This window comes from Strix aluco, chromosome 2 (assembly GCF_031877795.1).
Source record: "Strix aluco isolate bStrAlu1 chromosome 2, bStrAlu1.hap1, whole genome shotgun sequence".
In the NCBI taxonomy this organism is placed as follows: domain Eukaryota; kingdom Metazoa; phylum Chordata; class Aves; order Strigiformes; family Strigidae; genus Strix; species Strix aluco.
The window spans coordinates 118232571-118259379 of NC_133932.1; the positions used below are offsets into that span (position 1 = coordinate 118232571).

Here is a 26809-nt window from a genome sequence, read left to right on the forward strand (position 1 = left end):
GGTAGGAAATGCTTGTACTAAGCATGTTGTTCTGAATACATATGTGTAGCTTCAGATCCTCTACCTGCATCAACTACTTCTTCTATTTAAAACAAAACAAGACCCTCAAGCCCTTTGTTGTGACCCCTTATGTTTTTCGCATGTACCTTCACCAGATATTTTCTAGTAATGTGTGTATTTTCCAAATGAGAGTTGGTCTAACCCTTTCTCTTATCTATGTCTTTCCTGTTCCAAGTGTCACTATGAATGAATAGTTTAAATTATCTGTATTAATCAATTTCTGCCTAGGTAATGTATGCCAAATTTTTAGCCTTTTTAATCGTTACCAGTTGTGCTTTCCTTTCTTGTAGCATCAGTGAATAATATGATATGATTTAAATTGATGGTGTACCATCAAGGGAGGAGCAGAAAAAAAAGATGATCAAAGTTAGAAATGAGAAATCTGTGTTGTATAAGAAACAAATATGGGTTATTCTGGAGAGGAAAAAATAAGTGGTAATATATAAACTTATGGAATTAAATGGTGCCGCTGTATCAGGTGCTCTTCTTTATCTTTCCATGGTACAAAAGGATGGTTGCAGGCAGTAAGAATGGGAAAGCTAGTTAAAAACCTACCAGTACTCTTGTGGCTGTTTGGGAACCTGGGCTGTTTGGAGGGTTTAATATTGTTAGTTTGTTGCATTTGTGACTTCTGCATTTTTCAGAGCAGTGGATTGCTTGCACCAAGATTGCCAGAGGTAAACAGTTGTACGAACAATGTTGGTGCGCCTCCTGTTTTGTTAGTAGGTAAAGGGGCGATGGAGCTTTGTCTGTGATATGGTTTCTTGTAACATTTTCATAGTGGTAAGAAAGGGGAGAAGGAGAATTTAAAGGAGTTGTGCTGACCTCGAACTCATTGAGGAGAAACTTCTATTTCTCATGGAAAGCTGAATCCAGTTTTGTTTTTATCGGGTTCCACACTGGAAAGAAAAGGTAATTGCATGGAAGTTATGTTTAGATTTTTGTAAAGTTACCTGGTTTAATAGTCAAGGAAGGCAAAATCTGACTTGGAATTAGTTTTACGCAATAGTTCCCATCCTTCCAAAATAATTGTCTCATTGCTGTAACGCCCATGTAAGCTGTGATAGGTTATCTCCTGAGAGTGGGTTGATTTTACTGTTTTTTTAATGTACAGAAAGTGAAAAATCAAACGTAGGGTGATATGTGAGTCGGCGAAAGGAAACTATTAAGAATCTAATCAAGGATATAAGAGCCTAATCTCTGTCTCTTCCTACTGTTGAAGATCACTGCCTAACTTTTGAAAGGCTTGCCTGTATCTGAGATGCAGACTGAGGGACTTGCTCTTGGTAAAACTGATCGTTATGTACAGAAGGAGCTGTAGTCATTCCCTGTGCATTCAGTCTTCATAAAGAAAGTTGGAGCATGCTTACGCTACACCAGAAAAATGTGTTTGTACCTATGATTTGGACTGTTTGGCTCATCTGTGCCAACACATTCCTTCAAACTGCATCTGTCTGCCTGTATCCCAAAATATTAGAAAGATGCTGACTGCTGAGGACTCAGTGCTGTATTTACCATAATATGGAGAACCTCAATTTCCAGCTCTTTTCCTTCTTCTCAGTCCTATTTTCTGACTGTGAGGTGTTAAAGGTGTTTTCTACTTTTGACTTTGCAGGCTCTATTTCCTCCTAAAGTTTAGTGTTTCTGCTCTTTTTTTCCAGTGGCTCATATACTGTTGATGGCCTGAGAATCATCACAGTTATTTGTGTTAAGAGTGAGAAGGGATGCAAAGACCTTGGCTTTCTCATGCTTTTTCCTTGAGCAGAAAAACCACAGTAAAGGTTTTTCACAACCACGCAGAGAAAGTATAGCATTTCTGTAAGCACTTAGATCTTCTAACATATGCTTATTGGCTTTGTTACAGTTTTGTCATCAAATACCTTAATTTTTTTATCTTTTTTGTTCAGATTAGTGATAGCAGCACATAATGAAGTAGAATGAACTAGGTTTCTTTTTTTATAAACTGGTTGACATGAAAGGGAAGGGGTTACATTACTTTCTTATTAGTTGTGCAGGCTTTCAGAGAAGTTTAGTGGTTGTGCTAGTCTGCCAGAGTGTTTCTAGTCTTGTCTTTCTTCAGTTTCTCTTTCCCTTGTGTGAGTAACTGCCATTTGAGTCAGTCCTGCTGTTGCTGTTCCTGTTCTGTATCCAGACAGCCTTGGTAGCTAAAAGGATGTAATTTTATTTATAATACTATGTTATATAGGAAATCTATTCTTATGGGGCACTATCTTACTATGCTGAAACCAGGAAGATGATCGTTGTCCTAGAGAACTTTTTATAGATAACTTGTAAGACAGAAGAGAGCAGATGGGTGTTAGCTGTAACATCAGACAGTCAGAAAGTGCTACAGCTGGAAATAGTTTCAGTGTGCCAAAAGACCCTGGTCGTTACCACACTGGTGTTTAATACCCTGTAAGCTGGATGGTAGAGAAGAGTTTGAAGGAGGCAATTAGAAAACAGTGAATGTGTAGGTATTTTTGGTGAACCTTCCAAGCACGATCAGTACTTGGGGTATGTTTCTAACCCTGTGGTGCCAAAGGGATGCTGGGAACCGGCTTCCAGGGCTCACGGACTAACATAAGTCAGTGTTCCTTTAATGTGAAATTTGTACACAGAGTATGTATATGCTGGGCTTTCCTTTAAAGCCTTAAATTAGTTGGACTTTCAGTCTACAGGTAACTAGTGTTTGAATGCAGTGAAGGCAGTAGACTGTGAGCTTTAAGCTCCCTCTGGTGGCTATATAGCACAGTTTAAAGCTTACCTGTTGCGCTTGACTGTTTTGGACAGTTTTGAGAGTCTTAAGTGTGTAATGTATTACTAAAGTATTGTGATTTTTAAAATTAATATAGGAACATCATGTGCTGTATGCCTTTCCAAAGTGCCAAAGGTCTTCTGTAATCAGACTTCAGAGAAGAGTTAAAATAATGTAGTTAGAGGTATCTTTTCTAGTTATTGTAAGCATGAGGGGGGAATTTCCCATAAAACTTTAATTCTGTCTTTTTTTAATGGTGCAATAACTCACTGCTAATGTCCCTGCAAGTGCCCTTAAGTATTACAGAACATTGAAAATAGATATGATCTCTATATGACAAACTCAAATATGCTTTGTTAATGCAAAATTGGTTCAATATCAGGTAGCCCTAACTTGCTGCTCTTGCTTTAAGAATGTGAATATAAATGACCCCAGACATGCAAAATGTTATGCTTTGTCACACCTGAAGGATTCTTTCTATCCTGGCTGTAATTAGTGAAGCTTCATGAGACTGCAGAGCTGTGAGCTGCAAGGTCAGTACTGCTGAAAGGGCAATGCCACTCCACTCCCTTTCTCCCCATTGTTGCACTGACTTTGGCACTTGTCTGACTTTTTGATGCTTATTAAAGTAACAAAAGAGTGTTCATTCTCCTTTCCCTCTCCTTGCCCCGGGCTAGTTCATAGAAAGGATAATGCAAGGAGGTGACAAGACCATGCAGGTGAGAGCAAGAAAGGAGTGGAACCTCTCCTTCTGGTAGCAGAGACTAATTAAAATGTCACTTGTCTCAAGAAATCTGATTCTTTGTTCTCACAGAACTTCATTGATTGAAGCTGTGTGTTCCTTGAGACTTCAGAGTATTCCCATGGCATTGCATAGCCTACAGAGGCTGTAGATTAAATGCACTTTAAATGGTAAAAAGCAGCCTATCACTAGCCATTAGGTCCTCTACTGTGCTGGCACAGACTTCTGTGCTGGCTTATGGTGAACCAGGCTGGGGAACTGATCCAGATGAAAATAACCTGCATTTGGTGGGATGCTTTTTGGAGATCACTTCCCCAATCTGGTTCTCTGTGCGTTTGCACAAATGCTTGCCCATACAACAGGGGAAAAAAAAGTGGGGACTGCGTTTTTGTTTGGTTGGTTTATTTGCGATAGCACTGACTGAAGTGCATGTCAGGCTGTTGCTGTGTAGGTCATTCCTGCATTTTTGATAACCTGCTCCAAGTATTCTTCTGGCATTCAGAACGGCTGGCTCTGTTGGAGTGAATATAGCTAGAGTCCACATGGAGAAATATTGTCCTTCAGACCGCAGAAAGCCTGGGTGGTTGGGAACAGCTCCTGCTGATGGCTGGCTGCATGCGGGAGAGTTGAGGTTTGTCACAGAAGTGTCATGTGCCCCAGTTTGGTGAGGCTGCTTCTTTACGTGTTCACATTTGCTTAAAAAGTTGTTAAAGTTTGGGTTTCTGCATTGGATTGGAGTTCACTGAAGCTCAGTGTCCTGGAAGGACTCGGGTACTGTCATGGAGCTTACTTCTGTCTCAGTTGTTTGGCAGTGCACGAATGCCCCAAATATCGGAAAGCTTTTCTGTGTCATGCATCTGCCTGCAACCTGCTGCCTTAGCCCTTGCAACGCTGCTCTGAGCACATGGAAGTGCACCAAGGGCACGCTGCTGTCTGTGCATGTGCACAGCCTAACACCAACTGCTGCCTGCCCAGGAGGGAGCATGGACAAACACTGTGGTCTTGTCCCCAGACCTGGTAAGAGCTGTCCTGCATACATTCAAATCGCTGTCCTAGGAGGTCCTGTCCCCAGATTGGCTGTAGAGCAGAGCAGGTTTGTGAAGGGACAGAGCATTTATTCTGCATCCAGGAGGCTTTTTTGCAGCCACCTTCCTCCACTACTTATTTTGCTCCCCTCACAGGCATTTATCATATCTGCACAGGAAAAGTTGTGAGAGTCAGAAATTTGTTGTGTAAGAAGGAACACAGCTGTTTATTAGGATCCCCTTGATCCAAGCATCAGCAGCCTGCTTTCCTTTGCTTCATTTACTCAGATTATTGAGTTTTAATAGGTGGTGTTACTTGCTCATATTTAAATCTTCTGTCATCTTGTGTTTTGTCAAGGATGAAAGATATGTGGCACACACATTCTCCTCATGTTGCTAGGGACAGGACTGGAATTTGGAGTTTGGAAGATCAGCTGAAGTTTAATAACCTACGCTGTCACCTTGACCCAACTCTACAGTTTGTATGCAATCTTGCTACGTGCGCACGTTCCTTTCTCAAAGGCGCATCAGTTCAGCTTACGCTGCCTTGCGGTATCAATCCCATGTAAGAGTGTTTTGTGCCATGTGCTTGTTCAGATAAATCCCAATGAGAGAATATTAGTGGCAGAAGTGGAGAGCAACGTGGTGTTGTGAGCAGCTGATGTTTTTTGCAGGGCTGTTTTTTACCTTCTGGGGCAGTGGGGAGATCTTGGGGTTGCTCGATGAGGTGAGGCTGCAATGCAGGCAGTCTGTAGGTGATATCCCACCTTGCAGTGGTCCAGGTTACTGCGTTGCATAGTTTCATGCTTCACCTGTAGTTGATTTTCAGGTAGAATCCACCGTGGAGCTGGCTTTCAGCAGTAGTGGAGCAGCAGGTGTTGCCTGAGCAGCCAGGGTGCCCATGATGTAAGGGGAGGCGTATATAAGGGGATGGGCATAGGCAGCTGGGGAGCTGCTGTAGCCATCCCCAAACAGCTTACCTGTCTCTTCAGTCAGAGCCCTCATGCAGTCTTTAGGATGTCAGCTTTAACATTAAACACTAGAGGGTAGTATGTTGCTGCCAATACTTTATTTTAGAACGTAGTCATTTTTTAATCCCTTGAATTTATTATACAGTTCAATATTTTAAAACAAATATAAAACTAAAGAAAAAATAGTGCTTTGTTTCCATGACTGTGAGCGTGTGGAGCAGCATTTAGTGGTGTGCAATGATATTTTTGGTTTGAGTAGAAAAAGGATTGGGTTGAATTTAGATCTGACTTCAGAAGCTTCATTAGGAACACAATACTTAAAATTATTCACACTCTGCCTAATGTCTCAATGTTCACACTTCTGTGCACATGATGTAAGTACACAGTGGTATATAAGAAGAGGCCATGACTGAGAGAGAGCAGGCAGTTTTACCAAGAGATACTTGGTTTTGATGTTTAACAATGCAAATATTTTTAAGTTCATGACATTGCTCATATGTATTTACAATTGGGATGGGGTCTTCGTGCTTGACTAACTTTTTTTTTTTAATTCTCTTTTCTTCCAGGCACCACCCTCCATGGTCAATAATGAACAACGCCAACATGCTGAGCACATATTCTTATCATTTAGAAAATCAAAATCACCATTTGCTGTTTGCAAACACATTTTGGGTAAGTTTTAATAAATTAAGTTAAGCATGTACCTATTTTTGTAACTGGAACTGTGCTGTTTTTCTGCAGCTGGGAATACAAACATCAGTTTTGATACTGATGAGGGGAGCTTTTTGATGGAGGGTGAAGCCTATTGCTGCCCTTTTTGGTTTTGTTTCTGGCAGTTTTAAAGCTGTAAGGTGTAGCTTCATGTAGCTAAGTTCCTAAACTGATTTAATAAATTCGGATTTCATCTGCAACATGATTATTGTAATACTGTCTAATCTGTGGAGCTTGTAGAACTGCCTGTAGTCTGATTGCTTGGCTTGATATTTCCCATTAAACTGACCAGTGATGCAATTTTATACACTTTTGCCAGATTTTGCACTGATGCTGAAATTTTCCATAATGAGAATTTATTTTGGGTTGAATGTCTTAGTAAGTTGCTGTTAACAGCCCAACTGTTGTGTTTAAAAAAAAAAAAAAGTTTCTGTCTACCTAGTAGAAGCAATAGAGTATTGATTTGAAGTTTTGTGTGATTATACCTGCGGAGAAAGGAAAGAGATGGGTAGGTATTGCCTTTTATCAGAAATTTCTTGGGTTTTAATGGAAATACTGTAAATCTGGTTGTGTTACAAGTCTCTGAAAATAAATCTGTTTTTACAGGCACTATAGAGACTTATTAGAGTTTGGCAGCTAAATAATCTGAAAATTGCAGGACCAGTAAGCGTGTAAGATTCCTGCTCAGCATCACTGTACTAAGTGTGAGTGTTGCGGGGAGGTGAGGGGGAACTTTTAGTGAAAGCTGACTATGAAACCTGGTGAGGAAAACCTGGAAATTTGTGGAAAAGAACACATGCCAAAACCACAAAAAAGCAAATTTTCTTTCAAAGGATTTGCCAGAATGAGCAGAGAAATACTAGGATTATGTTTAAAAAATTATTATTTTCATACTTAATTCATCCCACAGTATTTTTTTAACAGTTATTTCTAAATTTACTGGATTAGAGACTTACAATTCATGAATATTAGGATTTCAATATTGCAGGCCTACTGCTGTGTTGTTAAATTATACTGTGATATATAGAACAGGGTGTGGTTACTTTCCTATACCTACTCCCCAACCAAAATTTTTTCTACAAATTAGATTCTTCTGGTTTTAATATATTGTAGTAGTACTTCATCTGGCACTGAAGACTCTAATCACACTTTTTGCTTTATGGGTCAGCAAAATTGATGCTTTTTATTTTCACATTGATTTTTAGAGAATTTTAAGTGGCAAAAGAACATACTTAAGTAACTTTGCAGACCATTTTGAGCTCTTAGAAGTGATATACTTGTCACTAATCAGAAATAAATAATGAGAATTCATTAAATCACTATATTTTCTTCTTAAAGAAGGAAATTCAATTTAGCATTAGTAATGAGCTATCACTGCAGACATTCTTTTTTTTTTTTCTTCTGTAATCTGTGTGGTTGGAAGGAATGTGATCCTGCTTTTAACATCTTTTGGATGTCTGGAAGTATTACATCCTTAAACTGTTCATATGCTACCACCATTGAGAAACCAGCATGATTCTGCATGGGGCAGGTTTTTACTGGCAGTGTAGGCAGTTGTGATGCTGACATCTGGAACTGAGACTTCCAAAGCTTCATGCTTCTTAAATAAGTGTCTGGACAGAAGGAACAGCTAGTTAAGACTTTGGAGTTGAGAAGGGAGAGACAGCGAGTATGACATCAGGAACCAGGGAAGGGAAACAAGCTGTTCATGATGAAGAATAAAAGAGTTGAAGTGTACTGAAGGTATATGTACAGGTAAGGATGGGCCGGAAACCAGAGGATTAGAGTACATGGCTTTAAAAAGAAAAAGAAAAAAATAGTCAAGGCAAGAATTGGAGTGGAGGTAGTGATAACAAGGATGTTGATGGTGTTTGTGAAAAGAAGGGTGTACAAGTGATATAGGGAGAGCAGTGGAGATGATGAGCGTAAGGAAAAGGGGAACAGCCACTACTATGCGTTTCTTTAAAAACCTGGAGTTGAACCCATGAAGCATGAGGCTCTTCGTTCTTCTGTTGTAAGCTTATAGCTGTTAAACATACTGGCCAAACTTGTCCTGCCTTTCTTTAGTAACTTCATGTAGAAGATAATGGTGCTCTGACTAGTTATGAGCTTAACACTGACCGCTAGAGGTCTGTGCTGTTAATGACTGCAGTTGTGCATTTGTGGTACTTGGCGCAAAGGAGAATTTCCATCCTTCTCTTTTTTAATATCATTCTCTTTTTGTGTGAGCTTTGTACAGTTTGAAAAGCCAAAGACCCAGAAGTTAACAAGTGCCAGAATTAAAATTCCCATGCAGGAATAATTTGGCTCAGTTTTATGTATGTGTTAGACATACACATTAATCTTTTAATTAAGTGGTTACTTAGTTTTCCAAATTAAACCAAGTAGATTTAAAGGTGGTTTGTTTTGATTTAAGCATGTTTACCTGTATAGGGTTTAGATTTGGAGCCTGACTAAATTAAAAACATTTTAGAAAACTGGTTGCTATCTTAGATATAGAACTTGCATATGAATGAACTGTACGTTATAAACCTGTGTGTATATAATCAAGGGAAGAAAGTTTGATTTGTAGTCATTTAAAGCCCATCATCTCATGACCGAGTTTTCTTTCAAACAAACCCAGTTTTTCTAGTCCTGGCAAGTTGTGCACCATAGCTCAAACTCTGTTTCTTGTTTGGGAATTTTGTTTCACCATTTCATATTTTATGCTTTTGCCACCCTGTGGCTACACCCTTTCTGAATATTCTTTCTGTGTTTTCTATAGAGCTCAGATTGTTTTGAAACTGGCTACTGAGATACTGCCTGCTATTTCTAAGTTAAAATTTTTAAAAGCAAAGGAACCAAAAAAAAAGCCTCTGTAGCCTTCTATCATCATATAAACTAAGTTCAGAGTCTGCTTTTTCTCTTTAAATTATACTTTATAGTCACCCAAACTGTTACCTTTTCCCGTAACATCTTTTTCTATTTCCTTTAGTGCATCTATATACAGAGCAATCAGATATTCAGATAATAAGGGCTAATGATTCCTACACTATGGTCAGAAGTTATATTTTGATTACCTCAAGATAAATATGAAAGCTTGAACGTGATGTAGAAAACGTTAAATACACCAGTCTGTAAAACTTTTGCTTTGATAATTAATGTTATCTTTTTGTGTAAGTGGACTTGCTTCTCATTATCATCCATAAAACACATGTAATTTTATGTACTGTTGGTTCCAAAGGCAAGCACCCAAATAATAGAGGAGTCTTCAGTTCTGGTGTGCCTGTCATTAATCATATCTTAATATATTGGGACTAAATCTGTCATATTTTGTTCCACAGTCGTGTTAGAATTCTTATTCCTGATCTTTGGCCCAGTCTGTTTACACAGTCAGATTTTCTTCATCTGAGTCACTGAGTCGAATAATACTGGACAATTTGGTAATTGGGTTATTGATTGTTTTTACCCCCTCTTGAGTTGCAAATTCTTTGTTTTCATAGCAACAAAATTCCAGTTAATAATAGGTAATAGTAAATTTCCATTAACTTTTTTGTTGGAAGTACATACAAGCTAAATACATGTTTTCTGATACTCAAGATGCCTTTTTTCCCCCACAGAAACTAGTAAAGTGGACTATGTCCTTTTTCAAGCTGCTACAGCAATAATGGAAGCAGTTGTAAGAGAATGGATTCTCTTGGAAAAAACTAGCATTGAGTCACTGCGAACATTCCTTCTAACCTATGTCTTACAAAGGCCTAAGTAAGTATAGAAAAAATACCTCTGAACATCTAGGAATCTGCATAAAGTCTGGGTTATCCTTTTGTTTCTCAGGGTAGTGGTGGAAGCCTATTTCAACAGTTACATATCTTCCATTCTTAACACTTAGTTGACTGCTGTAGAGTTGTCAGCTTTCCTTCATGAATTCACACAAAACGTTTGAAAAAGAAACGTGTTTAAAATTTTATTGAGCATTGATGTTCAGAATTATTTGCAAATACATTTTTGCAATGTTGTTTACAGCCTTCAAAAGTACGTTCGGGAGCAGATTCTATTAGCGGTAGCGGTGATAGTGAAACGGGGATCATTAGACAAATCAATCGACTGCAAAAGCATTTTTCATGAAGTTAGCCAGTTGATCAGCAGCGGTAACCCCACTGTGGTAAGTATCTTTTTTTTCTTCAAAGTTTAAGCAATCTGTATCAGCAGTGTAAGTTATATACTTAGTGACTATAAAATCTTGTATACTTCTCTCGTGTAAAAGTTAAAATTAGTAATTAAGTTGATAGCTGCTCAAGCAATCATTTACCAAAGCGGATATTTTTGAATAAGAATGTTTTGTGACTAGGAGTAGTATGTGTAGTTCTCTGGTACACAATGACACCGTATTTTTTTAGGGAATAGGTTTCTCTGAATAGCTGCTTTAAGTGCCATGGCATTTTTTTTTTTTGTTTCTCTAGGTTTCTTTAGTAAAACAGCATGATCTAAAATGGATTTTCCATTAGCTGGCAGGTTCTTTACACACTCTGTTCCTGTTCCATCTGTGCAGTGCTGCACCCTCCTGTGGCTCAGCTGTCGGAATAGGCTACTGAGCAAGAGGCATAGGCCTCTGCTGTTCTCTGGGAGACGGGTAGGTGGAGAGAAAGGGGTGTGAGGAAGTAAAACATGGAATGGAAATACAAAACTTACTCTAGATTTAATGTCATAGTACTAGGGGTAAGTGTTACCTTCCATACTGAGCTCAAAGTGGAAACAAGGTGTCCAATATCTATCTATGCATTTAGTGAAATTCCGTTTGCTATGCCAGGAGATAAGTTTAGAATAGGTCATAATAGAGGCATGTAACTAGAGATTAAAGAGAGGTGATTTTTCTCCTAGCAAATGCAAATCGAGGAGTATGTAGATTCCATGCTGAAACTTTAACTGAAGCTTTTCTCAAACAAAAAGCTTGAGGGAACTGACTTATAACACTGCTGAGCATTCAGAACAGCAGTTGTACTAGATGTGAGCAGCAAGTGTTTAACTCTGAAAATTCGATCAAAGTGTACTAGAAGTAATGCAGCTCATGTCATGGTCCTAAAAATAGTGTGTCACCTCTGAGCACAAGTGATATCCCTCCAGGGTATGGAAATTTCAGTTACACTTGTAAACCTTAATTTCACAGTTATTTAGCTTAAGGAGAACATTCCAGCCTTTTGGTTATGCATGATTTGGATAGAAATGGGTATTTGTTTAGAACAATGCTGAGTTCCTGCTTTTTTCCAGGAAACATAGCCTTGTTATTAAAATGGAGTTACAACTGAAGTTTTCAAGTCTTATGCATGCCATTGTGTATGCTTATGTAGTTTATATGATCTTTCCATAAAGATACAGAAGTGGAGTAAATAGAAACGTGGATGTTGACAGAGAAGTCTGCTTTGAATTAACTCTTGCACAGTCCAACTTCTACAGTTGTACTCTGTGCATGCACTAACATACAGATGCACTACACTGGCCACAGCATACAGCAAGCTAAGACTGCTTGCTGTAAGTATATCATCCCAGGCTTGCCGCAGAACAGAGCGTGTTGCAGAGGAGCTCTGGCTGGGGGAAAGGGCAATATTTCACTCTTCTCCAAGTTCTGCTCACTGACACCATACAGAGACCAAGTTTGGCTCAGTTTATTTCCCTTTATCCACCTGTCTTCACAAGTTTTTCCAAAGTATTTGTGCTCAGGTTTTAAGAATGGTATTGAACATGTCTTGAGTATATAATTCCTATATGCTAGTATGATTTACTAGCAAAAAATGACATATGATGGAACATACTTTCTGTAAGGTGCAGTATATATTTGTTAGTCTTTGACAATCTGGTTATAAACACATGCCCCCATGTATGTATGAGGTTTTATATTATAAAATAGTTGTCATTCATAAAAATGTTCTTGTAATCTTCTGAGACTTTGCTACAAGACAAACTTTGGTACTGGCACAGCTTCACATGACCCGGGACTTGGCATATGCAATAATAAGCATTAATAAAATTATGTGTTAGCACAGTACCTATCACAACTGAGCTCTGAGAGAGTTCAGGGCATGCCTGTTGTATAAATATATAATAACTTTGAAAGGTTGTGTGAATTAATTCATACAATGAATTATCCACTTACCTTTTCAAATACGATATTTTCAAATATCATTAGTGCCGTTGTAGTATTCACTTGTACCCATCAGGCCAAATGGAACCACAGTGCTGCAGCTGCCTTGCTGCTGTGTGAAGTCTCAGCTCAGGGTGCTTCAGGGTACCGTGTGAAGCTAAGGGAGTGGTACTGATTTCAAGATCTGAAATGCACTATGAGGACAGTGCCATGCAGTGTCACAGGTGTTTCTGCACTTCACTGGAGCTCTGTTTATATTATAAAAACAGGCCTCCATCCACACCAGGGAGAAGGTTAGGATATGGGTGTTGGGAGAGATCGGCAGATATTTTCCAGCACTCCGACTCCTACCACTTTTTTTAACATGTCTTTCCTGTGATGTGATGTGCACTCTTGCCTCCAGCTTTGTACACTCAAGTTTCAGAAGTCTGTCATACCTTTGCAACTCCTAATTCTCTGTCGAGTCTCTTGGTCACTTTCTGTGTCCTTCACAGACTTCTGCTGCATGTTTCCTCTGCCCACCCATTTGTGTCCTCCTATCTGAGGCTCACTTCATCAGCTGGGAATACAACATATGGAGTCAGCAGCAGATCACTTAATATTTAAAAATGTTTAAAACTCTCAAATATGGCTCTTAGCTGTTGATAATGGCTTTCTACAGCTGTTTGTAATTGAGAGAAAGTACTTTTTTAAAAAGTAAAGTGGTCTCTTGCCTGCTTCCCGCTTGCTTTCTCCTCTCTGCTGGCTCCAAAGCTTCCTGACCCTTTTTTATCTTACAAGAATAAAGTAGGTACTTAATCTTTTCCATTCCCTGCAACCCTCCACCCAGTTCCTGTCAGACATTTGTACTAGTTTTGTGTTTGTTAGGCACTCCTGCCCCATGAAATCTTTGGGACTTTTCAGTAACATCTTGTCAGGGTCAAGTCCTGAAGATCAGTGTAATAAGGACAGCAGTGAATGTAGATAGTACTGTGTCTTTTGCATGTGTCCATTTACAGGATTTGATATGCTTAATACCTTAACTTCTCAAGTATTAGTGAAAAATATCTTTAGAAACAGGTGGGTTTTGAGGATGGAACTTGAAGGTATGTTGAGTAGTGTGGCAAACTGACGTGGGAGCAAGACTCATGGATGAACTGTTGCAAATGAAAATATGAAAAGGAGACTGGAAGGAAGAGAAGGGAGAGTAATAATGATGAGAGGAAGAAATTGAGCAGGAGATGAAAAAGATGGCTTTAGTGTCCTAATAGTGGAACACAGCATATGTGTTAAGGAAATAACAAGGCACTAAGGAGAGTGAATACTACAGGGATGGGAAAGATGCACGGTTAGAGACAGGGTTTGGACCTGGAGTGTTGGCTCTCGCTGACACTTCTCTGCCGTATGAGCCTTTATGGGTCTTGTGGGAAAAACCTCTGTCTGAGGAGGGAAAGCAAACCACAGAGAGTCTGGCTGCCTGTTACCTTATAAATGAGTTTAGGTAGTAGTCCTCTGGGAGGACAAGGATTAGCTTTGGAGTTCCTGGTTTTGTTTTTCCTGGCGCTTCCTGTAACATCAATACAAGCCACCCTCCTGCTCATGAAGAAGAACCTGTAATCTCCCTCCAATAGCAATTTCAGGATCTCTTTTAAAAATCTTCATCTCTGAGGGCCAGAGCTTCTGGCAGTAGACCCAGTATCATGGGCCAGTCTTAAAATGCTAAATGCATGTTTTCTATCACTGATTTCAACATTTTGAAGAACTATGTGGGCCAAGTTCCTCTCAACTATAAATGCCTTAAATTCCTTGGCCTTTTCTTTTTGTGTTAGAATATTGTGCTTGTGCATAACTGAAAGATTTCATTTGTCCTTCATGCCTGCCAGAAGGACAGGAATCCTGGCAGGTAAGGTGACTGTTTCTCAGGAGGAAGAATTGGTCTGCATGTGAACACAATCAGATGGACTTTGTTTAAAACTGAACTAGGATATGGGTCACACCTCGATTCCTTCCAGAATATGGGTAGGCAGATGCAGAGGGGTCCAACTGCTGTAGACCTTACACAGGACTGGGAAGCAACAGAATCTGTGTTTTTTTAAGATTTACAACGCATACAGTAAAATATATTCTAATATAAAGCTCCATACCTGAAGCCTAAATTTTTCTGTATCTGCAAGATTTATCAAACTTACTGGAAGAGCTCTGGGATCCTAACAGTTCCTTCTTTTTAAAAATCTGTAAATCTGTTGGTCTGTTTCCCAGTGTTCATGGTTGGGCTAGAGAGGAGATTCAGATACTTTAGGTTACCTAAAACTGGTGAGGAATGTGCTGTGGATGGATTTCATGTGAACAGTGGGAAATATTAGTAAGCAGAACTCTAGGCATTCATCTTCATTTAAATTAATCTATCAATAATAATGGCTGCATAGATAACTAGTTACATTTATTTAGCATTTGTGGTTCTTACTTCTGTTCTTTAAGAGGAATTTTACTTCTGAATCCCTGTTTAGCTGTTGCTGCCTCATGGGGTAGGGTAGGAGTTGGAGAGGCTCTCATGACTTACATTTTGACAAAAATGTGTATATTATTTTCTCCCTCTGCTCTCATGACTTACATTTTGACAAAAATGTGTATATTATTTTCTCCCTCTACCCTCAGCTGTATCTTCTGGTCTAATAAAATTATTACCTTGTCCTGTGAACCTTACTGCCCTTGAGACATGTTGAGTATGAAAACCAGATGGTAAACCAGGATATTTAAGCTGTTTCCTTCATGCTGACAGGTGTTCTATAGAGGCCTAAGTTAGTGTGTTAAAGATTGGTTTGGGAATTTTAGGGATCCAGAAACTACTCCAAATATGAGGTTAAAACTGAGTAATAGAAATGTAAGAGAACTTTAAAACATAAGTATTTTTTTAGTAGTTGTATTAACCAGGGTGCCTTTTAAAGTTTTACAGTTTTTCCTTTGAAAGAGAGCCTACTTTACTGGAGATGCAGTACAGCAAGACTCCAGCTTAGGTGCTTAATAACTGTAATATTAGAATTGATAGCTCCCAGTATTATCATTTACAGTAGAGCCACAGTTTCAAAGATGGGGCTGGGAAGTGAGGAGGCATGATCCAGAGAAGAGATGTGTGCCCCCCTGTTCTATATATGGCATCCACAACTCTTCGTTTCCTCAGTTCTGCTGTCTCAGGAGATGTGCAGGTGTGGAGACCCTTACCTGGAGACCTCAGACTCACTGGGAAGGAAGAAATGATGCCTTTCCATGTGTCACACCTATATTTCTTTTATTACTGTGGTGACACACAAATAAACAGGCTTGAGGGGGAAAAGCCTCTTTAAGAAGTTTGACCGTAGCTACTTGGTCTTTAGGTCCTCTTCCTCTCAGAGGTACTACCCTTCTGAATATATATGTTCAGTAATAAACAGGATCTGTGTGGGAGTCTACTTAAAAACAATCAGCCTTCTCCCTCCTAATATCTTTTTTTTTTTTTTGTCTCTAAGAAGATCTGCTATGGAGCACAGCCGTGTAACACAGCTCATTTGGCATATCTGGCAGTATGGCAGGCAGAGGCAGGCAAAAAGCACCAAGAATGAGTACTGGGAAAAGTGGGGGGAGAGGGGACACCTTTCCTACAAAGAGCACTTGCCAGGATGATGTGTATTTAAGTCTGGATGATATTGATGGAGAGCTGCATGACTACTCTTACTATTCATATTGTGAATTTAATTGGAAGTCTTGGATTTGTTCATGCAACTACTGTGGGAGTGAAGATTCAACTGGTGCCTTTCAGACAAGAACCTGGAGAAGGATATGTTGCCTCTAGATAAATGGTTTTCAGACCTTCACTTTTTTTTAATGAGATTAATTTTATTTTTTTTCTCCTCCTGATTTCTGCTTCACAACTTCGTCTGTCCCCAGAGGAACAAAGAAAAGCATGTTTTGCACCCTAAGCTCCAGCAAACTCTGCCTGGACCTCTTCCATTATTAGTAGAGGCTGCTACTTCCCGTCTCTCTTTGGCCAAAGCCTGCATGCTTCACATGCCACAAGATCATCTTCCTGTGGCCCCCAGTGATTCGCAGAGGAATTGGTTTTCTCTTTCTCAGCTCAACCCTAGGGTTTTCCCTTGCTTGGTTTGTCTGGTTCCCCCTAAAGAAGGGAAGCAGGGTCTCACCTGTTGTGCCGCTGTAGGTGTGGTGTGTTAACCTGGTGCTGCTTGTTTGTCTTTGCACGGTGGCAGAGGGGGAATGGGAAGAAAGGGGTGCGCTGCCCAGGCAGTCCCTTACTGCTGACAGCACAAAACTGCAGCTGTGGGTCCTATTCCTATCATCCTGTCCCTGCTCTACAGCTTTTTTCCACCAGTTGGCTCATCTGGGAAGGAATAAACAGATAAAATCCAGTGGGTTCTTCCTGGTGCTTACTTATTTCTTCAGCATATATTCTGGTTTTCTTTGGTTGGGAACTACTACTTCAGCTCCTGGGTTTCCTGCCCCCTGCCCACTGCAGTACTCACAAATTGAAAAGCTGGAGTGGCCCCAGTTACTCTGTGTACATAATGGTATTTCTTTTGGTCCTGTGGCCATCCTGTTAACCTTTCCATTTGGAGTTGCAGTTTACATTCTGGGGATTTAGATACTCTGAAAAAAATTAGCAAATGCAGTTCTGCTGATTCAAGGAAGTTCGGGAAGAAATATATTACTGCCTTTATCAGGGAAGCCTGGCTTTAAACAATTTATTTGGTAAAATTGCATTTGACACTTTCTCAGTACAGAATTTTATCATCTAGAAGCAGCACAGCAAATGCTACCTCTGATAGCAGGAAGAATCAAAGAGTAAATCTCCTGTGCAAGTTAAATTTAGCTGGTTTAGGGATATTATTAAATGCTTCTTGTGGCTTCCCTTTGGTTTCAGTAACAAGAGTTTACATTATACAGATAGAGACAGTGTCCTCTAAATGCATATTCAGGCTGGCTGTGATCTAATATAACAGAGTAGATGTTATGATTTGCTCTGTTCAGGTGAGACCTTTATTGTTTTAAATATACTTGCTCATTTTTTCTGTAGGTATAAATGACACTTGCAGGGGGTGGGAGGGATGTTGCTTGATAGTTTAGGTTTTGTAGTAGAATGAATGATTTAATCAAACCTCTGACAACCTAACTGTATCTCTGCTCTGAATTTCAGAACAAAGGAAACGGTGGTGGTGTTGTTCATTCTGCTTTTTCTGTTGGCTTTTCTGCCTCAGAGCTGGTGTACCACATGTCCTTTTTTTCCTAAGCTGTATTTGAACTCTTCTTCCTTTCAGATGCTTTGTAACCTAACTACCCTCAAATGAAGCAGTTCACTTATTCCATGGGCAGTCCAGGCACAAGTGTGAAATCCCTTCAAACATTATGGCTTTAACTTTTGTTATAGGGGACATTCCATTTGGAGGAATAAGTTGCATTTACCTCCTACATCTGAGTTTCATGAATGATACATAAATGTTGTTTACTGTTAAAATGGTGCATGGTCTTTCTGTAGTCTGTGTTTTATTAGAGTAATTTAAAAAGAAAACCACTAAAACGATGTTACTACTGGGTGTCTGATTGCCAAGTTAATCTCTTATCACAAGTCCCATTGATCTTCTGTTTGAGCAGCTGAGAGTCTATTTTATGTATAGCGATCTTTCATAAAGTTTATTCCTGGTAATAAAGCTAACTGGGGTGAGTGCCAAGCTATTCTCAGAGGCAGTCCGCTCTGAACAAGAGAAGTATTTTATTTTGTTAGATGGGGTTATTGTTTGGGTATGTACTTGTGGCAGAACTAGTGAAATTGCTAGCGAGCGAGTCAAACTAGGTTCAGAGGTGTACTCTTACTGGTATGAACTTAATGGCATTACTGTGCAATAGACATTCAGATCTGACTTTTAATATGATGCCCAGAGTCACGTGCATTTTCTACTTATGGTATTACTAAATTGGATTGTTAATACCTTCTGTGGCATGGCAAAAACCTTAAAAAAAAAAAAAAACCCACAACAAAAAAACCTCTCTGCCCTAGAACTTTACATGTATTAAGTGCAGTCAATTTTATTATGTTGAAGAGGAAGTAATTTTATTTCACAAAGCATAACTGTATTGGTTTATCTGAAATTATGTTGTTCAGATTTTTGAAATCTTTTGTCTAGTAGCCTGCATTTTTGTTGAGGTACTTAGTGTCTTCATACCAAACATACATGTAAATTTAAAAAATGTATTTCAAAATATTAATAGTTAACCTTCAGTAAAGTTACTTTTTATAAAGCAAAATTTTACTTTTAGGAAAGTTTACTTAAGCTTTATTCCAGACTTTCTGAGGTGTTACTGTGTATTCAGAAGAGTTCAATAGATGGCAGGGCACATGTTCTTTTAAGCTAATTAGTTTGTTAATATTCATATGAAAATTATAATCTTACTGCTATACACAACAATCTATATAAATTCCTATAGCCTTATGGCAGGTTAGGGAAGCAGTTGTGGTTTTGTATGCAGCTTTATGCAAATGCTTGATATTGCAAGGACAGGTTACAGGTCTTGATATGTTCCTCTGCTCTTGTCTGTCAGCTAAACTCCTGGGGGTTGGCACCTACCTTCTAAGAAACCAATCTCAAGCAATCTCAGCCTGTTGTTGCAGCAAATTTTAAATTACTGGCCAATATCTTATCTTTGGTCTTCTTCTGCTCTAGTGACCTGGATATATGGGAGTGCTTCCAATTCCTCATGGGTGCAAGGGGTAAGCGCAGATGCAGGTAGTGACAAGAGGGCATGGATGTGCCCATAATGCACATGTTGCCCTTGGGATGGTGAGGGAATGGGGCAGGATGTGCACCCCATCTATTGAAATACCAAGGTGAAGGTGTTGGTGGGATGCTGGGAATTCAGTGGGAGGGAGGAGAGCGGCAGGATGCTGTGTGCCCTGGTGTTCACTGTGAGCTAGGCTGCTGGAGGGAATAAAGTGGGTGAATCTCTAGTAATACCATGCTTCTCCTTTAATGCTGAAAGCAGGTGCTTATATCAGAACTACCTGAAATAGCTTTTGTTGAAGTCAGGGAGGCAGGTCACTGCTCAAGCTGCTCTATCAGGCTCTTAGCAGATTCAGTCAGCCTAGCTGCAACCATTGCTCTTGACATCTTTGAAGAGATTTCTTTACCATCAATTATAAAATTTAAACTTCCTTTTAAATTTCTCCATGAAATCAGGAGAAGAGCACACAAAAAAATCTGGAACAAACTTTTATCATGCAATAGCACGTTACTATCCAAACAGAAAGGATAAATTATTATATACCATATAAACAAACTGGAGAAAATATCTGTTGTTTCAGCTAATACTAACTATAATCACAGTGGGAACAAACTTTTTTTTTTCTATTTCTCCTTACCTGTCATTTGAACTTTTTTTTTCCAATTATTTTCCAATAATTGGCAACCAGCTGCAAGTGATGGGTGGTCTGCATCACTGCCCCGCTTGTCCTGGGGTGGTCTGGATGGTGACTTGATGTGGAGATCTTTGCGTGATAAAGCAGAAGCAGCTCAGCTTTAGCCAGGCTGTTGTACCATTGTAGTCATCAATACCACATGGTATGGTGTGCTGTAGCGTATCAACCTGTACAGATTTGTAATTGCAACTAATGATGTTCTTACATCATGGCTTCACTGAGCTGAAAAGTATCAGTGTGTCAGTAATTCAAGCATCAAATAAAAGCCTGCATTTTAAAGTATTAGAGAGCCTTGTGAGACTTCTGCATCTCCTGGCACATAATGAAGTTAGACAGTGTTCTCTGGCAACTTTGCATTATTCCTTTAAAAACATGTATTCTTATCTCAAGCATTGTTCTAGAGCCAAACTTTGGGAGTTTTTTTAGTTTGGTTTTTTTTTCACCCAGATTAATTCTTTTCATATGGAACTCTTAATGTTGGATTTAAAACTCAGTGTTAGCCTGTACTAATTTTTTTATATTGGATCAAATCTGGGTTTCCTCTAAATAAAAAATTTATTGTGTAAAACTTAGAAATTTGGAAATACTGAAATTTTGAGCTAATCAGAAATATTTCTAAGTCTAGTATAGAACTGACAAAATTGCACTTTTGCTGGAGTAGTTTAAAGTGTGATGCTGTGTTTCACTGGCTAAATGTTGCTTTTATCATACATGATGTTTGACAGTGGTGACAGTAGAAGAGAAATAGTCCACTTGAAATAAATAGTTATTTCTTTAAAATGGGAAAGCCTGGATTTAGCAACTGATCAACAATATGCTGGTCCACTGTACAGCTGTATTATACTAGAAGAGAAAATCCGTATCTTATCACAAAGCTACTATGTTCAATCTGTCTGGGACTTATTTAGCAAGTAAGAATGTTAATTTAGTGTATACTGGCTAAGATAACTGGTTGTCTGGGGGGTCAAGGTACTGACTTCAGAGGCATTTCTGAACAAAGATGTTGCAGTTGGTGGGTGGATGGCACTGGTCTCAGCTGTTGTATGAGCTTGCATAAATAGTATCATCTCCACTTTAATCTTTCGGGTGTTCAGAGGTAGTGTGCATATTTCTGTTTAACCCCTGGACACTTGCTGGCATGCATGACCCTTTAACAATTCCTATCCCTCTGTCCATCCCTGGCACCTTGGCTCCAAACAGTCTGGGGGGATAGCCAGTAATTTTGAAGTTTTTTGTTAAGAACATCTCTTTAACAAAAAGTGTTTTCATCAGTATACAGTTTCTATTGTGCTTGTTACAGTAGTATATGGCACACTTCTGAAGTACTGCTTGCATCTCCACTGTACAATATTTACTCCCCTTTGTGTGTAATGATCAGTTAAAATTATATTTAAACTGGTGATGATGGTTACTGGACTTTGGCATCAGGAAAAAAAGGGTTTTTTTATTTAAAAATTGGCATCAAAGGCTGGAGCATTGTGTTTCATAAAGGAAAGTTGGCTTTTAAGTTGTGTTTTAGGATAAGCGTTTGATTTACCTTAAATTTTCAGAATGGAAAAGATACTTAAACCTTCAGTCTTCATGGATCTGTCTCTAAAATTAACGTGCCTTTTTCTCACCAATTCTTGTATCACTTCAGAGACATCGTTCTAATAGAGTAGTTTTAAAGATTATTTCTGAGGCTTGTGAATGTTGTGCTTTGGAGGGAAGTATCCAAAAGCTTTCAAGCATCAGAGCTTTCTGTGTATTCCTCTACTTTTTTGGGGGGGGTGGTGGGGGTGTGTTTGGGGGAGGGGAGATGTAGTAGATGGTGTATTGCAGGTGTTGTTTTTGACTGGCTTTTATCACTTTCAGTGGTATAAAGTTAATCATGATCAAATACCAACACGGTAAGTGTAGCAAATGCAGAGAAGGGCCAAAACAAACTTCAGTGACCTTATCTATTGGATCAATAGAAATAAGTAGAAACTGAATCTTCCCTGAAACTAATACCTGTAAAGGCCTGTACACAGGGAGAGAAAGTAAACAGCAAGATTGGGAAATGGATTGCAGAAAGTTTGTTTCCATTTTGTAGTGATGATAGCACAGGTGCTAGCTTTTACATTGTTCAGATACTTCAATTTCGTTTGTAAGGATGGAGCCTTGATGATTCTAGAGATGGTTCACCCAAGGATCTATCCGCCTGAAAGTTTGACTTGTTCTAGTTTTGTGTTAGAAGAAACTGAAGTAATAGTCATAGAAAAATGCTAATAAAAAAATTTCAGGACAATGTAGGTGGTATTACGTTACTGAACATCTTTTAGTTATATTATTCCCCCTTATTTTTTTTATAGCAAACTTTGGCCTGTTCCATTTTAACGGCGTTGTTGAGCGAGTTCTCAAGTTCAAGTAAGACCAGCAACATTGGACTAAGCATGGAGTTCCATGGTAACTGTAAACGTATATTTCAGGTAAACTAGTTCTATATCAATATGTGCTATCTGTCTTTCTAAAATTTAAACATTGAGAAGCAGAAGTACTTTCTTGTGCCAGGTGCATTCAGGTACAATGTGTGCCTAACAGTGTTTAACAGGACAAATATTGTATTGTTAATGCAGATTCTGGCTACTTCAGGAAGGTTGATAATGTATTTTTTTAAAAACTTGTATCAAAAAGGTGCAATCCCTTTTTGCCCATTTTACGAATGTAGCGCTACAGATCTTTATGTGGTTGGACTCTTTAATTCCTTGGCTACCAATTGCAAACAAAACGAATACTCCGTGGAACAATGATAGTCTTAAATATAGCTTTGGTTTAAAGCCAAGGAGAGCTATGTATTTAAAAATATTATTGCAGATGGTGTAGTCTGGTTGTCTCAGATGTATTGTTTGGCCAGGCAGAAATGTTTTTGTGAAGGCATTGCTTTAAACTGACTGTTGTGGAACAACCAACTTTTTTTCATGCCAAAGACCAACCCTCTGCTCCACCAGTTGCTAAAAACATTTTAAGTTTTTCTTTTAATGACTAGCATTTATGAGAAGATTTTTTTTTTTCTTATTCTTTACAATCACAACCTGTTAACTTTGGCAGAAGAGTGGGGGGTGCCTGACAGACAATTTAATGAAAAATAAGGTGAAAACAGTAAATTATTTTCTTTTTAGAAAAGTATTTCTTTTTAATCAACATTTTAATGACTGAGAGACTCTGTTAATAATATTGTGTTCGTCCTGACTACAGGAGGACGATCTGCGGCAGATCTTCATGCTCACAGTAGAGGTACTTCAGGAATTCAGCAGACGTGAAAACCTCAATGCTCAGATGTCTTCAGTGTTTCAGCGTTATCTTGCACTAGCCAATCAGGTCTTAAGCTGGAACTTCCTTCCTCCAAATTATATCCTTTTAATGTCAGGCCCTTTATTTCAACTGACTTTGGTCACTTCTACTGGGTGATAAGTGTGAGGAGAGAAAAATGTGAAACTTATAAGCCTTATATTTAGTCCTTGATTTATGTTTTCTTCCATTAGTGTTCTTGATCACCCCTGTGCTTGCTAACAGATGCTTACATGCAGAAGCTGCTGTTGCTCTTCATTAGATTTTTAAAGTATGTTATATAAAAGGCAAAACTAGTTCAGCAGAGCAGCTCCCAGTTATGAGTGGTGGTCTATCTGGTGGGGACAGGGGAAGTGTAATATGTTGCTTTAGTGCAGAACCAAATAGTGAAGAGGTCTAAACTCTGTTTAATTTTTATGCGGAGATCTGATCTGTCCTACTTTTCTCCCTCAGAGAAGAGGAGGGGGCAGGTAAATGATCTTTGTGATGTGTGCTGATTATGAAAGTCCAGAGAAAGAAATTGAATGTAGAGGAGAAAATGGGAATCTTTAGAAAGAGTCTTAGTGAGGGAGAGAAGAAAGATACAGAAATTCTCAGCCCAAAAATGGACTAGAAGAATATTGTAGAAATAATCACATTCTCTATTTAACAGATAGTTAAGACAGCACTTGCACTAAAACATTACAATGCCTCTTTTAATAGCTAGACCATCTTCAGGATGCTCAGCAAACTTTCCAAGAGCTGGTTTATAATTTTTTTTTTTTTTAAAACCTTTTGAAATTGCCACTAAGTTACATAAACTGTAGGAATCTTGACATTGCCTTCAAATCCTCTGTAAAGGATTTTATTTGCTTTCCTGGTTTGATGGTCAGAAGGCAGTATCTGTGTGTTTCTGTTGTCTTTGACTCCGTTCATTATGCAGCAGGCAGCAAAAGTGAAATTTATTTGAAACTGGATATTCCTTGGTTCAGATCTGTAAAGCAGAATACCAATTATATTGTCTGTATGGAAAGTGCCATGGATTAAAAGTAAATATCCCACTCCTATTAATCACTGGAGTGATTTGACTGGGTTCCAGAGAGGAATTTAGTGCATGTGTCTACAAGACTGAGTCTAGAACCAAATTATTGCATCTTACAAAAGTTTTTGGAAGAGGATTTGGGATTTGTAAGAATTCAGATATGTGAACACTTTTTTTTTCCTCTAAGCTGTAATCTTAAATAGAAAAGAAAAATGCTCTTGTGTTGTGTAGTGATGGTTCCCTCTGAATTTTAGTCTTGCTGTGTGCAAACCTCAGATGTAGTCCTAAATACTGATCTTGTTACAGTTTGAAAGTGAAGGCTCTAGTTCTTAAAGAGCACTTTATCCTAGATTAAGGTTTGCAGTGGTGGAACTAGATATATGCAAGCAAGACGTGAAGCCTTGGGAGTTCCAGCTTTCATTTATACCATGATATAGTATGAAGTGATTTAGTCTATAGGTGCTAGTAAATAAGTGTTAATTGAAATAGCTAAGCAAGCCATACTGCTGATTAAGGTTAACAGTGTTTTCTGCTACTTGGCCTACTTTAGATCCTACAGCTGTTAAACAAATTCTGGCCACTTCTGGATATTGGTTGGACCTTTAGTCTGAAACACCACAAGTTCCCTTCACATGGCTCTATTTCAAATCTTTTCATAACTTCTGCTCCACTTGATACCATATTTTTATTTTCTACCGTTGGACATCTCATTTTGCTGTAAGAATTACAGCACCAGCTTGGGTCTCCCTCTTCTGTGTAGCAACCTGTTTTCACAGAAGTTGAAAAGCTTTAGTCATCCTTGAGAAATGTGGGTCTTAGCTGACGAAGATTCAATAACTGTTGGGGTTTACAGCACCAGGTTGATTGCATTGTGGCATAAATCTCTCTTCCTTAAGAAGACTGGTTTAAAAGTAACTGTTGATTCTTAGCTCATGGGCAGTGAAACTTTAACTTGGCTGCAGTTTCTAAATAGATAGTACATTACGTAAGAATGTAAGAATTGCTGTGTTGATTGATCAGTTGGTATCCTTTTGGTATCCTCTTTCCAAATCTTGACAGTACATATGCCGAAGTAATGGGCATAAATTTAATACTCAAAGCATGGAGTAAAATGATCCATTGTATCCACAGATATGTCTTTTTTCCTTTAGTTGGTATTTCCCCTGGCAAGATAGTATTGATTCTCAGTATTCCCTGCAGCATAACAGTAATCTGCAGCATTTGTATATAATCTTTTAGCAAGAATCTTGTATCTCCAAAGAAAGTAGCATAAATATGCCTTAACTCTACAGTGATCGTCACCAAGAGGCATGTTACTTAAATCACCAAGATGTGAGAGTTGCATCAAAAAAATATCACTTCTCAAGAGTTCTTGTGCTGTTACAGGATAACTTAGTGTGTTGTGTTAAATGCAGTCTTGGACAGTGCTGCCAATCATAACAGAAGAGTTGTAGTAAGTCTGCATTGTCTATTGCTAGCATGAAAGATGCATTCTGGAATAGCCGCCTCATTGGAACAACAAAAGAAAAGAGGCTGGGACCTACTTACTTGCAAGTTGGAACTCTGTATTTTTCAAGCGTCTTGGGATGTAGTGCCTGCAATAGGAAGGGCAGGGCATGATGACCTAGGAGACCTCCTTCCAGTCACGTGCAGTTTCTTCCATTTCATTTTCTAACACCTAGGCAGTCGTCTATTGTTATTTTCATCTCCTACCTCAAGGTATTAGTTCACCTGGTGTTTGCGGACGCTTCAGAGGTTTTTGGCAGTACTGTTGGAAATGACAGTAACATAGGGTTCCTATTTTGCACTAAGAACGTATGGTAGCCTGTTGTGGCATGTTGGCCTCTGTAAAGTTTCTTTTTTCAGTGCTATTACAGCACTGTTAAATATTGTTTACTCAGATGTAACTAGCTTTAGCTGCATCTTTTCTTAAATGAATGCTTTGACTGATCAAGGAAGTGCACGTGATCAGTACCAAGAGGTGCAACCCTCTCCTTTACGATATTGCCTTCAAGGTTCTTGCTCCTAGTACGTTGTCACTGTCAAAAGTCTCCAGTTCAGGTGCTGAGTGTTGCTGGGCTTTAATGCACCTTGCCATGGACATATGTCCTGTGGAGTCAGGATGTAATTGCAATTTTTATTATTTTATTTCCAGAGATGTTTCTGTTTCTAATTTTTTCTTGACTTCGGGATTTATCTGTTCTTAGCAGCCACATTCTAATGGACTTCAGATGAATGTCCTCAAATGTAAAAGTTCTTAAACAGATAAGATTTTTGTCCAGCTGTCTCCCATCTACAAAAAGGTGTCTAGGATCTGTCATTAGGAGCTGTCATAGAAGTACTTACCCCTTATTCATTAACATATAGATTATAGTACGTGAATAAAGAGGAACTTGAGCTTTAGTCCTTGTTTTGGATTTGGTGCCTGTACTTGCTTGGAGGCAAGCTGGCAAATTTTCAAGTGAATGTAGAATAGGGGATTGAATTTAAAATAGAGGTTACGTAAACCTAATGGGATGCACTCCACTAATGTGCATCATTGCTGTTCCATTGAAAATGGTGTGATGGCAATTGCATGAACTGACTGAAGCTTTTGTCTGATCTGTACACTACTTTTTTTTAACTGTGTGTTTCCTCGGCCACACAGTTAAAGGAACTAAGC

The 26809-nt window shown here is 38.8% G+C and overlaps 1 protein-coding gene across 8 annotated transcripts in view; it reads left to right on the top strand.

The window, feature by feature from the left end:
* Positions 1–26809, top strand: part of XPO4 (exportin 4) — an 86106-nt gene that overhangs the window by 19257 nt on the left and 40040 nt on the right. For 5 of the 8 annotated variants that reach the window (XR_012622105.1, XM_074816040.1, XM_074816046.1 and 2 more), the window contains 5 exons: positions 6120–6225; positions 9864–10005; positions 10267–10405; positions 22151–22267; positions 23034–23187. Coding sequence is in view for 7 of the 8 variants with exons in the window: in XM_074816040.1 (XP_074672141.1) it covers positions 6120–6225; positions 9864–10005; positions 10267–10405; positions 22151–22267; positions 23034–23187 (658 nt within the window). In the remaining variant the exon portion in view is untranslated. Of the gene's footprint in view, positions 1–943; positions 973–5101; positions 5148–6119; positions 6226–6941; positions 6969–9863; positions 10006–10266; positions 10406–22150; positions 22268–23033; positions 23188–26809 lie in introns of those variants that run through there. The other 3 variants (XM_074816044.1, XM_074816043.1, XM_074816045.1) reach the window with 3 other exon arrangements.